Source organism: Grampus griseus (assembly GCF_964374135.1).
Source record: "Grampus griseus genome assembly, chromosome: 2".
In the NCBI taxonomy this organism is placed as follows: domain Eukaryota; kingdom Metazoa; phylum Chordata; class Mammalia; order Artiodactyla; family Delphinidae; genus Grampus; species Grampus griseus.
In genome coordinates this window covers 589,907-604,417 of record NC_139018.1, presented here as the reverse complement: position 1 = coordinate 604,417, position 14,511 = coordinate 589,907, and the positions used below count along the sequence as shown (strand labels likewise).

Here is a 14,511-nt window from a genome sequence, read left to right as displayed (position 1 = left end):
GGGAGAGCACCAGACCGCACACGGGGAGCCTGCCCCCGGGAGAGCTAGGGCTGGGGGAGGACCGTCAGGAGAGCCCCTCGGCACACTCCGTGCTGGGAGCAGCTGTGGGCAGCACGGCCTCGGCACCAACGCCGCGTGCAAGCAGAGGGCAGTGTCTCCAGCAAGGCTTCTTAGCCGCTCGGCCACCCCACACTGCTGCCCACGCCCCTCCCCGTCACTCCCGTCAGCTCACACGTCTGTGCGGCTCACGTCTTTGTCCTGGACCCACACCCCACTCCCACTCTCACCCATTCCTCTGCACCCCTCATCTTGGTGAGACGCCTCGTCAGCTGCGTGGTAACCTCTGCTCTCCGGCCTGACTCTGTGAATCTGGCTCCTCGTGGGGCCCCCTGGACGTGGGCTCACGGGGTTTGTCCTGCTGTGTCTGGCTTCCTGCACTTAGTGTAACATCTCCAAGGCTTGTCCATGTTGGGAGACCTAGTTTTAAAACAATACTATCATGAACATCTTTAATCCATTTGGAACTTATTTTGGTACAAGGTTTGAGGTTGGGACGTGGGGGGGGGTTAATTATTTTTTTAAATTAATTAATTGATTGATTGATTTTTGGCCGTGTTGGGTCTTTGTCGCTGCGCACGGGCTTTCTCTAGTTGCGGCGAGCGGGGGCTACTCTTCGTTGCGGTGCGTGGGCTTCTCATTGCGGTGGCTTCTCTTGTTGTGGAGCACGGGCTCTAGGCATGTGGGCTTCAGTAGTTGTGGTGCGTGGGCTCAGTAGTTGTGGCTCGTGGGCTCTAGGGCACAGGCTCAGTACTTGTGGTGCACGGGCTTCAGTAGTTGTGGCACGTGGGCTCAGTAGTTGTGGCTCACGGGCTCTAGAGTGCAGGCTCAGTAGTTGTGGTGCACGGGCTCAGTTGCTCCGCGGCATGTGGGATCTTCCCGGACCAGGGCTCGAACCCGTGTCCCCTGCATCGGCAGGCGGATTCTTAACCACTGCACCACCGGGAAGCCCCCGGGACCTGTGTGTTTTATACAGATGACTCACCACCCATGTATCACAGCCACTTGCCGACCTGAAGGCTCCTTATTACACACTGTTTGTTTTTACATGTGTCTGTGTGTTTTCTGAACCTAGTTCTAGGCTTGTACTGCTCTCTCTGTCCTTGTGACGGTGCCGCTGGGCTTTAATCACTGACCTTGGCACCCACTCTGCTCTCAGTGGAGCGGGGGCGGTCCTGCTTTCCCAGGAGCGTGTGGCTTCTCGCGCACCTGCTTATCCAGCTGCATCTCTTGCTGCACCTCCATCCTGCAGCTGTGGCAGTGACTGTTCTGTCTCCTCTCTCACAGCTTAGCACAGACTTCTAGAGGAGGACTTGGGGGTCAGAGGATATGGGCTCTTTTAAGGCTCCGGATAAATCTCCCCGCGGGGCCTTTGGGAATCACACGCGCTCGGGCCTCACCCCCACCATCTGCGGGTCTTTGCCTGACAGTCTGAAGAGAACTGACAAGCCAACATCTTCGCTGCTTCATTTTAAGATGCCTTCTTCTGAACTAGGAGGTGTCTTGTTCTGTCCCAGGGCTCCAAGCGGATCCTGCGGTCCCACGAGATCGTGCTGCCCCCCAGTGGACAAGTGGAAACTGACCTGGCGCTGACGTTCTCCCTGCAGGTGGGCCTCCAGGGGGACCCCCACCCTCACCCTTCCCGCAGCCCCTGTGGCCACGGAGGTCCCCTCTCCCACAGGGCTCACTCTCCGAGGTTAGAGATGTGCTTGCTTATGAGGTCGAGTCTCTCGTCGCATTCCCACGATGAAGAGAACGTAGTGAGGCCAAAACTCAGATGATGGGTTTAGGTCGCCTCATTCCTGTGTTTAGAAAAGATGGGGGAGCGGGGGCTGAGGGAAGCCACTCAAAAAAACAACCTTGTTTGAAAAAAGAAAAAGAAAGATGGGGAGGAACCTATGGAAACTCGGTGTCGCGAGTTCAAACCCCTCGGGAGTATTATTTTGGGCTGTGCTGGCGGTGAACGTGGGCTGTTTAGACTGGGACCCCCCCACCGTGTGAAGCAGAGGCCCCCCGGGTGGGGGGCGTGAGTAGATCAGCCCTCCCCCGCCCCCAGCCTCCTCACCCCGCCCCCACCCCCGCGTCTCTTTGCATAATTAAGATCTGCATTATTTAAATTCAGTGGGTGTAGTTCTGGCTGAAGACACTTGCTGTATTTAGTATCAGTGCTTTTCCGATACATTAAACTCCTCCGTTCTCCCTGTGAGTGTAGAAGACAGGGCCGCGCTTTGGCGAGTCTGTGAGAACCCTGCCCGTCCGCCTCTGCCCTCCCCCAAGACCACCTCACCGGGCGGTGCCTGGCTCCGCCGGAGCCCAGACCCACGGCAGCTTTGGGTTTTTTGTATTATTTTTATTTTTTGGCCATGCCCCGAGGCACGTGGGATCTTAGTTCCCCGGCCAAACCCACACCCCCTGCAGTGGAAGGGGGGGTCTTAACCACTGGACCGCCAGAGGACTCCCCGGGAGTCAGGTTTACCGAGTATAATTTCCAAAATGTACGGTTCACTGTTTTTAAGTTCACGGCTTTGTGGTGCACAGGTGTGTAACCGCCACCGCAGTCAAGGTGGAGGGCAGTCCCGTCGTGCCCCGGCTTTGAAAGGAGGTTTTTATTGGTGAACCTTGAGGAAGCGTGCACGTCTGCTGTGGGCACACGAGCTCTGCAGTGTCCCACGAGCAGGCGCAGGCGGCCTGGACCTGGAGTGCTGGGGGCACGGCCCGCTGGACCGCCAGGCGGAAGCACTGCTGGGCAGTTACTGCATGTCCACAGATGCGCAGGGCCTCCCGAGGGCGCATCTGCCACCAGGGGCTGTTCCCGGCGACCGAGGCCCTTGATGACCAGCAGGGAGGGAACCCTGGGGCTTGGGTGCGTGAGACCTCGTGGGTGTTGGTGGGCGTGGCTGCCTTCATTGCTGTGACCCCCCCTCCTTCTCCCGCAGTACCCCCACTTCTTGAAAAGAGAAGGCAACAAGCTTCAGATCATGTTGCAGCGAAGAAAGCGGTACAAGAACCGGACGATCCTGGGCTACAAAACGCTGGCGGCTGGTTCCATCAACATGGCCGAGGTTAGGGCGGCTGGGCGGCGGCCTCCCTCCAGGCGCCCTTGCCCCACGCTGTCCCTCCTGGACGTCCTGCTCGGCGGGACGGGGGCTCCCTGGGGTGGGTGGACACGTGCTGGTGTGGGTCAGAGGGGCTGCCAGCTCACCTTTTTTAACTTGGCTTTTTCACTGATGGTGATAGGTGATGTTACTTTTCTCAAAATTCTTACTTTCTTACTTGACTAAGGAGTTTCCCCCCCACAACTAAGCCCCCCCAAATTAAAAAAGAATCTGGTCCATAAAACCCCAGCATCTAGATGTGATCAAATGACCCCAAACGCAGCTCCTAAAACGCAGAGGCACACATTCGCTGGGTTATCATGACGAGACCCCGTGAAGGTGAACGGCTTGGGCGTCTGGGACCAGCGCGGGGCTCAGGCTGGCACCGGGCGGGGGACGCAGGGGGGCTCTGCCGCTCTCCCCAGTTTATTTGATTCTCTCATGATCAGAACGGCCGCAGGGTCTCATCCTCCTGGTGGGCCAAACCTGGTGCATGTCAGCTCCGCGGCACCAGAGCCCCGGCTTGCACTTGGTCCCCCAGGGACACGGGTTCCTGGGGTTGAGTCCCGAGAGTCGGTGGCTGTGCCTGGACTGGCCCCTGCGTGGCTTCACACACTGCTCGCTGCCGCCGACCCTCCTCCCTGATGGCCTCCAGTCCTTAGGGGCGGGGCCTGGCTGACCTCCCAGCCTGGCCCGGTTTGCTCCCTCCCAGCCCGTCCACCCTGCTCCCGTGTCTCCTCTCTTGGCCCGTCCGCGGGCCCCCTGTCCTCGTGTCCTCCTGCACCGCCCCCTGCCACCGTGCTTGCCCTGCAGAGTGCACCCCTGCCGTCACCGCCAGGGGAAAGCCCACCCGACCCCCAGCGTGTGCCCCCCGCAGGGTGAGGCTGGTGAGGCCTCTAGAACCGCGCCCTGCCCACAGGTGATGCAGCAGCCGTCGGAGGGCGGCCAGGTGCTGAGCCTCTGCAGCAACATCAAGGAGGCCGCGGTCAAGGTGGCCGAGATCTGGATCTTCTCCCTGTCCAGCCAGCCTATCGACCACGAGGACAGCACCATGCAGGCCGGCCCCAAGGCCAAGTCCACCGGTGAGGGCAGCTGAGGCAGCACTGCTGTCGCGGGCGCCGCCTCCTGGCCGCTGGCCCGTGGGCTCGAGAGGTTGGGGAGGGGATGTGAGGGTCTGCGGCTACTCTCTGGGCTGCAGGCATGTCAGCCCTGCCTGCGCACTGGGACACGGTCAGGAAGCAGGTCATGGGGTCGACCATGGTGCCTCCCAGGGTCTGGCACGGTCGTGGTATGGGCTGTCACCTCCGTCGCAGTTGGGGTCACCATCTCCCCTGAGGCGAGGGTGGGCCAGTGGGGGCCTAGTCGAGCAGGAGACCCAGTTTGAGCCCTGTGACGGGCAGAAGGGCTGGGGGCCCACGGTGGGGGGCTACAACGTGCAGCCCCTGCCCCCTCGACAGTCCATCTGCCGCGTGTGGGGCTGTGTCCTCGTGGCTCCCCTGCACGCCGGGGGCGGGGGGCAGTCACTGGGGCGCCACCTTATTGCTGGGACACGGGCTGGAACGTCGAGGCGCCCCCCCTTCCATCTGCTCACCCCGCAGATAACTACTCTGAGGAGGAGTACGAGAGCTTCTCCTCCGAGCAGGAAGCCAGCGACGACGCCGTGCAGGGGCAGGTAACGCGGGGCCCGGGGGGTGCCGGCCTCGAGGCTCCCAGTGCCCCGTGCCCGGCCCCTACCAGACCCCAGCAGCTGTGCAGCCCGCCGTGGACGGGCCCGGGCCCCCCCAGAGCCACTGTTGCCAGGGTAGCAGGGGGCATAGGGGGCTGGGAGCCTGGTCCCCGTCCCCGGGGCTGGAGGGTGTCAGCAGACGCACTGGGACGCCCAGGAGACCAGGCCCCTCCCCAGGCCGCCCAGGGAGGCCGCACATCCACGTGGGTCGGCCCTGGGCCAGGGGCACAGCAGGCAGGGGCAGGGTCCCACGTGTACTGAGGGTGGCCTGGCCCAGGTGCCACGTGTCTCTGCAGGATTTGGACGAGGATGACTTCGACGTGGGGAAGCCCAAGAAGCAACGGCGATCGATAGTAAGAACGACGTCCATGACCAGGGTCGGTGGAAACTGGTTTTACTAACACTGGGGAAGGGTACGGGGTGGGGACCCGGGGTGGGGGCCGGGTGGAGCCCTCGGGAGGGGCGGGTCAGGACGTGAGGCGGCCTGCCCTGGGATCACATGGGCACACGCGCTGTCCCCTGAGCCCAGCCCTGTGGCTTCTTCAGAGGCCCAGTCTCTTCCCCAAATACAGCATGAAGGCGGGGAGACCCCGTGCCACGGCCTTGCCCTGGGAGGGGGGCTGTGGCCTACAGCCCAGAGGACAGGGGGCAAGGCCACTCTCGGAGCAGAGCTGAGGGCCGGTCCTCTGCCGCTTGGCCCAGACACGCCCAGTGTGAGGCCAGCCCCCGCCCCCGGCTCTGCTCTGTGCCCAGGGGCTTGGAAGGGCTGCCAGGCTCCTCCTTTAGGAGGGAAATCCAGGCAGGGGCCGTGGCCCATCATGAATCGTCCAGCCCCGGTGCCAGAGCTCCTGGGCGAGCTTACAGTGCCGAGCCACTCTGCCCTGCGGCCCCAGGCCAGGCCAGCTCGAAGGGAGACCCGGGAAGCCCCGGTGCTGATGGCCCAGCCCAGCCCCAGAGACCACTGCCCCCCCAGCCATGCTGGGAGACCGTGGGCTGGTCCCCGTATACCGGGTGACGCGCGTGTTCTGGACCGTGGTGTGGAGGCCCTCACGCTGCTGTGACAGTACCTGTTTGAGCCTCAGGTCCAGGACCCGAGGCCCAACTTCTGTGGAGGGGGCGTGGGCCTCCTTTTGGGTGGCCTCGGTCGGAGGCCAGTGGCCAGGGCAGCACCAGGAGCAGATGGGCTCAGGCTCCGATGCGCCCTGACCACGCCCTAGGTCCCGAGGAGGGAGGGCGGGGGCGTCACTGGCACAACCATAGATACGCCCTCCCTGCGGCTCCCCTTCGCCAGCTCTGAGGCTGACAGCCCTTCTCTGGGTCCATTTCTTAGTCCGACCACAGCTGTGGTTTCAGAGGCTTGTGAAAACGCTTACTGTTGTTAAAGTGCCGGCAGCCGTGTTCAAGTTCATAGGTGTTGCCGCGTGTCTGAACTGTGCCCCCGCCGGCTGAGGCCGCCCTCGCGGTGCAGCCCGGTGCCGGCCCCACTGTGTCCTCCGGGAAGCGGCTCCAAGGGCTCTGATGCCGGCCTGCTTGTCTCGCAGCAACAGAACTTCAAGCAGAAGGTCGTGGCCCTGCTGCGGAGATTTAAAGTTTCCGACGAGGTGAGTGCGCAGCCCCTCCCCCCGTGGCAGCCCCGCGTCCGGTCGGGGTAGGGCTCTGGAGGCCGGTTCCGGCGGGTCCCGCTCTGCTGTTCGCTGCCGCCGTGGCCCTCTGGACGTCACTGCCGTCTCCAGGAGCGAGGGCGATGGTGGCGCCTGCCCCGGGGGCGCTCGAGGGGCAGGCAGGGCCCCAGGTGACGCCTGCTGTGTTTCTTGACAGCCTGCTCTGAACAGATCTGGAGGAGGGCGGGACATTTTCTGTGGGGGGTGTGACCACGGGTTTCTGTGTTTTGTGTTTTTTTATCAATCAACTTTATTTTTTAGGGCAGTTTTAGGTTCACAGCAAAACTGAGCACAGAGTTCCCATGTGCCCTGTCACCCCACACACTGCCTCCCCACGATCGACATACTATGTGTTTTCAAATTTTTTCTTTTAGCTTTTTTCTAGTCTCCAAATGATGACTTTGTGTAACTGTGATAACCAGAAAAAAAAAAAAAAACTTTTTTTTAATGTGATCAGAGGAAAATTAGTCCCCAGGTTCTGGACCCACCCAGGAGAGGTGGCATTTAAGTATCGAAGCCCCAAGACATCGTTATCACATGTGTCACGATGGCCCGTAAAGTGAGCTGTGTGCTTCCCGGAAGCCACGGCTGTGCGTCCACGCGCGGTGGTGGGGCATCCTCTTGCAGCAGCTCTTAGCGGGTCAGCTGCTCGAAATGGGCCCGGCTCAGCCACGGTCCTTCCCACACTGACCCACAGCGTCAACATGATTCCTATCAAATCACCAGCTGCCTTTTTGCAGAAACCAACCAGCTAGTCCTGAAACTTATGTGGAAATGCAAGGGACGCAGAAGCAACAAAACAATCCTGAAAAAGCACAAGTTGGGGCTTCCCTGGTGGCGCAGTGATTGAGAGTCCACCTGCCGGTGCAGGGGACACGGGTTCGTGCCCCGGTCCGGGAAGATCCCACATGCCGCGGAGCGGCTGGGCCTGTGAGCCATGGCCGCTGAGCCTGCGCGACCGGAGCCTGTGCTCCACAACGGGAGAGGCCACAGCAGTGAGAGGCCCGCGTACCACAAAAAAAAAAAAAAAAAGCACAAGTTGGAGGACTCACCTGTCCATTTTCAAAACTTACCTAAAGCTCCTGTCACGAGACTGTGGCGGGTCAACGAAGTAAGGTTAAGAGTCCAGAAATAAGTTCTTCTATTTATGATCGGTTGATTTTCGACAAGCTGCGAAGACCATTCAGCGGGGAGAAGAATAGCCCTTTCAGCAAATAGTGCTGGCACGACTGTATATCTGCACACAGAAGAGTGAAGCTGGACCCCTACCTCACGCCACAGCCTACAAAAATTAACTCAAAACGGGTCAGAGATCTAAATGTACAAGCTGAAACTATAGACCTCTTAGAAAAAAACAGCGGTATTTGTGATCTTGGGTCAGGCAATGGTTTTTTAGATAATGACACCAAAAGCATGAGCAAACGAAGAAAAAATAGGTAAGTTGGACTACATCAAAATTTAAACTTGCTGTGCTTACAACAATACCATCAAGAAAATGAAACAACAGCCCACAGAATGGGAAAAATTTTTTGCACATCATATATCTGGGGCTTCCCTGGTGGTGCAGTGGTTCAGAATCCCCCTGTCAACGCAGGGGACACGGGTTCGAGCCCTGGTCTGGGAAGATCCCACATGCTGCGGAGCAACTAAGCCTGTGCGCCACAACTACTGAGCCTGCGCTCTAGAGCCCTCGAGCCACAACTACTGAGCCCACGTGCCACAACTACTGAAGCCCGCGTGCCTAGAGCCCGTGCTCCGCAACAAGAGAAGCACTGCAATGAGAAGCCCACGCACCTCAACGAAGAGCAGCCCCCACTCGCCGCAACTAGAGAAAGCCTGCACGCAGCAATGAAGACCCAACGCAGCCAAAAATAGATAAATCAAATAAATTTTAAAAAATCATATATCTGATAAGAGACTTGTATCCAGAATACATAAAGAACACTTACAACTCAAAAACAGAACAATGCAGTTAAAAAATTAATTGTCCACTTTAAAAATTGGGCAAAGGATCTGACTAGATAGTTCTCCAAAGAAGAAATACAGCCAATCAGCCCGTGAAGAGATGCTTGGCATCTCTAGTCTTTGGCGAACACAGATCAGAACCACAGACTCCTCTTAATACCCACTAGGGCGGCCGTCACCAGGAACGCGGAAGATAAGTGTCGACAAGGGTGTGTAACAGTGGGAACCCTCACACGTGCTGGAGGGAACGGAAGCGGTGCAGCCATTGTGGAGAACAGGCCAGCGGTGCCTTGGAAGGCTTGCCAGGCACCCAGCACCCACTGCTGAGTACTTCCCTACGAGAGATGGAAACACGTCCAGACGTTTAGCACGTCCACTGATAAACAGTCACAGGAGCTTCACCTGTAGTGCAGACGCTGGGCGCGTCGCCCTGTCCTCCACCGGCCGTTGGTCAGACATACTGTGACCCCTCCCTTGGGTGGCCCACTGTCAAGAAGGAGCAGGCTGTGGGCAAGCACACTTACACACACACACGCGTCACGCTGAGTGAGGGGAGGCTGCACGTGGAGCAGTTCCATTCGTGTACCATCCTGGGAAAGGCCCAGTGCACGGGGCTGGGTGGGGGGACCGTCGGGGGCAGGGGGTGCCTGGGGAGGGAAACCGTTCACGTCCTGATCGTGGCGGTGCCGCACCACAGCACACACTGTCATAGCACCGCTTGGTGCTCTAAAGGGTGCGTTGGGGTGTTAAAGCTTCTGAGGCTGGGGAGAAGAGCCCCCTGCGCAGCGCCCGGGTGACCGGAGGTCCCCAAGGGACTGGCTGGTGGCACAGGCTGCAGGAGGGGTGCTGGGCGGCCGTGCGCCCTCCTCCCACCTGTCCCTCAGGAGCCCCGTCCCACCGGGCCAGCCTCACACCTCGGATCCCACGTAGGTCCTGGACTCGGAGCAGGACCCTGCAGAGCATGTCCCCGAGGTGGAGGAGGACCTGGACCTTCTGTACGACACACTGGACATGGAGAACCCCAGTGACAGCGGCCCCGACATGGAGGACGACGACAGCGTCCTCAGCACCCCCAAGCCAAAGCTCAGGTGGGCACAGCCGCTGGCCGGCGTATGCCACCACGCTGGGACACAGTGGACACGGCCGTCTGCCTTCAAAGCTGGAGGTTGGCAGAGGCCAGCCCAGGAGGAAGTCCATCTGGGGGGTCGTCCGGGCCGGAGGGAAAGGTGGTTTGTGAGAAAGCAGGCCCTCGGGGGTGCAGGCTCTGGGCAGGGGAGAGCAGGAGCCGCAGACCCCAACGGTGCCCCAGGTCTGCGGTGCTTCCAGAGGTGAGAAGTGGCGAAGTGACAGGGTCCAGTTTGTATCTGGAAAAGGTCTCTCTGGGATCTGCTGGGAGCAGCTCGGGTCATCCCTGCAGGAGGCCGTGGTGTTGGGGCAGGAGGGGGGCGGGCCGGGAAGTTGTGTGGAAGGCGGGCCCTGGGCGGGGGGTGGGGGGATGTGGGCTGGGGAGGGGGTGCTGGCTGGGCATCACAGGAGGGGACCGGTGAACACGGGCCCACAGGGCTCCGTCCGACGCGGAGACGAGGGGTGTGCTGGGGCCACCCCCCAGGGGCACGGGTACGGCATGGCTGGTGCTGGAAGGGAGTCTGGGGGACAGGTGATGCTGGTGCTGATGCCCGGCCTGGTGGAGAGAGCACACGGGTCTGAGTCCGCCTCAGGAGCCGGTGGGGGTGGAGGGCGTCCAAGTCAGGCGGAGAGGTATGCGGACCGGTTGGTTTTTAAACTTAAAACAAGCATAAGTCAGACACAAGGAAGCACACACGAGAAAGGGGTGGCCATGCTGTCACCTGCCCTCCAGCTCCCGCTGCAGCCTCGCACACCCACCTCCCAGTGCAGCGTCCCCAGCTGCTGACCGGCGACCTTTGACTCAACTGCCCAGTTACCCTCCTCTGGGAGGTTGGAGACTGTGGGCTCAAGTCAGGGTGTCGGCCACTGGCCTCCTGGGGGCTCAGCCAGGCGGCTGCAGGACGGGGCTCCTGCCTCCCTTCTACCTGCTGCCCCCTCCACCTTTAAGGCCAGCACGGTGGTCGTGTCCCTCGGTATTTGCCCCCCGACCCCTCTCTGCCTTCAGTTGGAGATCTCTGCTTTTATCAGCCGCCGTGACTACCTCGGTGCCCGGCTGACCCGGGCCGTCCCCGCCTGTAGCTCCCTCCATAATGTTAGCTGTGCCTGCAGGGCAAGCCCTGGCCAGCCCGCGTCCCAGTCCTGGGGCTGAGGCGTGGCGTCTCAGGCCTGACCCTCCTGCCACGCACCGTGGTCCCGCCCCACGTGGCTTCGTCACCAGACACTGCGTGAGTCCCGTCCCTCGTTTTAGCTTGACCTTCGGCTCCTGCAAGCTGGCTGTGGGTTCCCCACCCGACAGGCCTCCAGCCCGGGTGTCGGGTGCAGCTGTCAACGTGTGCCGCTGGCCACCCCGCCAGGGCCGAGGCCAAGAGCGGATGGGGTTTTGGGGCACAGGTCTGCTCAGCTGCTCTCAGGCTCTCGGGTCCTCGCCTGTGCCACGGTCCTCGAGGGTGGGGGCCCTGCTGCGCGTCTGACCCCGCCAGGCGCAGCGGCTGCGCCTTCAGCTCGGGGAGGTACTGGAGAATAACGCGCTCTCCGTCCGCGCCACCCAGGCCGTACTTCGAAGGCTTGTCCCACTCCAGCTCGCAGACAGAGATCGGGAGTATCCACAGTGCCCGGAGCCAGAAGGAGCCTCCGAGTCCGGTGAGCGGCCCGGAGCCAGGCAGCCCCGTGCTCCCACGGCGGCCCTCGGGTGGGGGGGGGCGCACCCTCGGGTGGGGGTGGGGCGCACCCTCGGGTGGGGTGGGGCACCCTGACCCTTCCTGTCTGAGCCCCTCGAGGCAGCTTGCGCATTGGTGCTGGGCCGACCCAAGGCCAAGCATGCTCGGCCCGGGTCCCCCTGCCAGGCTCCAGGTGACAGTCGTGGGGTGACCCTGAACCCACAGTCCACGAAGTCCTGGCCAGTCTCCCCAGGCTGCCTCCAAGCCCAGAACCCCCTGCCCAGAGGTGAGCCAGCCTCGGTGCCATGGTCGGACACAGCCTGATTCCCTCCCGTCTCGTCCACACAGGCTGACGTGCCTGAGAAGACGCGGGCCCTCGGAGGGAAGCAGCCAAGTGACAGCATCTCCGATTCCGTGGCCCATGTGAGCAGGCGGGGCCACGTTCACGGGTGCCAACAGAGAGCCCACTTACGTGCTGCCTCTAGGGGTCTGATCCTTGACCGGCAGGTCCTCCTGCTTCCGCCACCCAGAACCTGTGCACAGAACCACGAAGGCGCCCCTGAACTCACCCCCACCCCAGGGAGGGGGCCAGGTTTCACCCCATGCCAGGGGAACGGTCAGGGATCCCCGGATTCACCCCACTCCAGGGGGACGGTCAGGGCCCCCCGGATTCACCCCACTCCAGGGGGACGGTCAGGGCCCCCCGGATTCACCCCACCCCAGGGGGACGGTCAGGGCCCCCCGGATTCACCCCCACCCCTGGGGGACGTTCAGGGCCCCCCGGATTCACCCCCACCCCTGGGGGACGTTCAGGGCCCCCCGGATTCACCCCCACCCCTGGGGGACGTTCAGGGCCCCCCGGATTCACCCCACCCCAGGGGGACGTTCAGGGCCCCCCGGATTCACCCCACCCCAGGGGGATGGTCAGGGCCCCCCGGATTCACCCCCACCCCCGGGGGACGTTCAGGGCCCCCCGGATTCACCCCCACCCCTGGGGGACGTTCAGGGCCCCCCGGATTCACCCCACCCCAGGGGGACGGTCAGGGCCCCCCGGATTCACCCCCACCCCTGGGGGACGTTCAGGGCCCCCCGGATTCACCGCACCGCAGGGGGATGGTCAAGGCCCGCCCTGGATTCACCCCAGCTCTGGGGGGCAGCAGGCGTCCCCACGCTTCCCTGTCAGGCACGGCCCGTGAACACCACGGCTGGTTCCTGCTGCCCTCCTGAGGGTTCTTAGGGAAGGTCCAGAGGAGGTTTGGGGAGGGTTGGTGCGGGTCTCTCGGTGGCAGCCAGGACTGAGCCCTGTGGTTGGAGGGTGAAGTCAGCTCACTTCCCAGGGCAGCACGTGGCCGTGTCCACACGCAGGGAGCCACCAGACCAAGAGAGGCCTAGGCAGCCTCACCCAACCCAGGGCCCCTCTGGCACAGGAGCGCATGGCCGAGAGGAGGCCCCGGGGGGCGTGCGTTCCTGACCAGCGCCATTCTCTGTCCGTCAGAGCGCGCCCACCCCGGGGGAGCAGCCAGCCCCGCCCGAGGACAGCCCGGAGGTGGAGCCCTCTGCCCTGGACACGTTCACCGAGAAGCTGCCACCCAGCGGGCGGATCACCAAGACAGAGTCTCTGGTCATTCCCTCCACCAGGTGACTGGCCGCCCGGGGAGGCCATCAGGCCGGCAATGCCTGTGTGGGCCCGTGTGGGAGGGACCGTCTGACCGGATGAGCGTCACCTGGGAAGCACTGAGGTCTCCAGGCCCGTCCCGGGAGGTCCACATTGGACCCCCACCCCCCATCCGCACCGAACTAGCCGCCTGCAGGTCTGACCGGGCCGAGGTGTGGCTGCTTGCTCCGAGGGCAGGGGAGGTCCCGCTGTCCTTGACTCACGTTCTCCTGGACCAGGGACTGTACGAGTGGAGCAGGGCTTGTGCTAGGTGCCGCTGCTCCCGTGGTGCTGGGTGCCGGAGCACGTAGGGTGTGCCCCGCTGAGCCCACGTGCGCTGCGTCGGGAGAGCTGGACCCAGCGCCTGTGTGGATGGGCACAGCAGCCCTCACGGACTGTGAGGGGTCCAGCGCAGGACGTCTGTGGGGCGGGGGAGGGGGTGGCAACTGGGCCGGGGTCCCGAGGACCCTGCCTCCCAGAGTGGGTCATGTAATTGGGTGAGCGCCGCATCAAAAGCTGGGGTCTGAGGTGCAGTGACCTCAGGTGGCTTCCTGGTGGTGGACGAACCTTCTGGGTCCCTCACGTGCCCTCTTCCCCTCCCCCACCTCGATCAGGTCCTTGCTCCGGCTCTGCTGCTCCTTCCTTGGGCACCCACCCTCGCCCTCTGAGCTGCCCTGCGTGGTCACCTCCCACCTCCCCCCCCCCGCCCCCGGCCACAGTTGGCCACATGCCCACCACTGCCTCAGGGCCTCAGATCCCACCCCACAGCTCGCTGCCCCCTGGAGGGCCACAGAGCCGGCATGGGCCTCTGCTCCGCCCTCTCCCGGGGCTGCAGTCCCATGCAGCTGTCGCTCAGCACGCTGCATCAGGCCTTATGCCCCGATTTTCAAGGGTGGTGCCCCACAGATCAGCCCTCACTGCCCACCGCCTGCCCGCCACCCCACGCACGTCTACTCACAGAAACGAGAAACAAAACCCAGCACTGATACGGCATTTGGTATTGAAGCCCCCAGCCTAGCTCTTCACCCGATGGCAGCCCCTGCCCTGGCGTGAGACCCAGCGGGGCAGGCACCTCGAGCACCAGGGTGCCCTTATGTTTCTGTGACAGGAAGTTTCCAGAAGCAGTGGGTCTGGGCGCTGGCACTGGCCTGGCTGGGGCGCACAGAGGCCTGTGTCAGGGCCGGGAGGAGCTCCAGGCCCCCGGGCACTGGGCTGCACCAGGCTTGTGTCCCGGGCGTGGGAGGTCTCAGTCCCCACAGGTGCCCCTCGGGCCCTCTGGGGTTCGTGGGCTCTGTGTGGCCTTCGGCCCTGCTGCCTGACAGCGCACACCACACCACGACCATCCTCAACTGCCTCTGCTGCTGGGTGGCCCCTGACTGGGGCAGTGAGTTCCTGCAGGCTGCCCCAGCCCGTCCCTTCCCCCGCAGGGCCGAGGGGAAGCAGGCCGGCCGCCGGGGCCGGAGCACGTCGCTGAAGGAGCGGCAGCCGGCGCGTCCGCAGAACGAGCGGGCCAACAGCCTGGACAACGAGCGCTGCCCGGACACTCGGAGCCAGCTGCAGGTGGGTGCCC

The 14,511-nt window shown here is 62.8% G+C and overlaps 1 protein-coding gene across 5 annotated transcripts in view; it reads left to right on the top strand.

The window, feature by feature from the left end:
• PACS2 (phosphofurin acidic cluster sorting protein 2) overlaps positions 1-14,511 on the top strand; it is a gene marked incomplete at its 5' end in the record, with an annotated part of 62,838 nt that overhangs the window by 34,459 nt on the left and 13,868 nt on the right. For 3 of the 5 annotated variants that reach the window (XM_082649671.1, XM_082649669.1, XM_082649673.1), the window contains 11 exons: positions 1,575-1,664; positions 2,994-3,119; positions 4,072-4,234; positions 4,751-4,824; positions 5,175-5,255; positions 6,420-6,479; positions 9,435-9,592; positions 11,180-11,270; positions 11,636-11,710; positions 12,783-12,925; positions 14,369-14,501. In XM_082649671.1, coding sequence (XP_082505797.1) covers positions 1,575-1,664; positions 2,994-3,119; positions 4,072-4,234; positions 4,751-4,824; positions 5,175-5,255; positions 6,420-6,479; positions 9,435-9,592; positions 11,180-11,270; positions 11,636-11,710; positions 12,783-12,925; positions 14,369-14,501 — 1,194 coding nt within the window. The remainder of the gene's footprint in view (positions 1-1,574; positions 1,665-2,993; positions 3,120-4,071; positions 4,235-4,750; positions 4,825-5,174; positions 5,256-6,419; positions 6,480-9,434; positions 9,593-11,179; positions 11,271-11,635; positions 11,711-12,782; positions 12,926-14,368; positions 14,502-14,511) is intronic. The other 2 variants (XM_082649672.1, XM_082649670.1) reach the window with 1 other exon arrangement.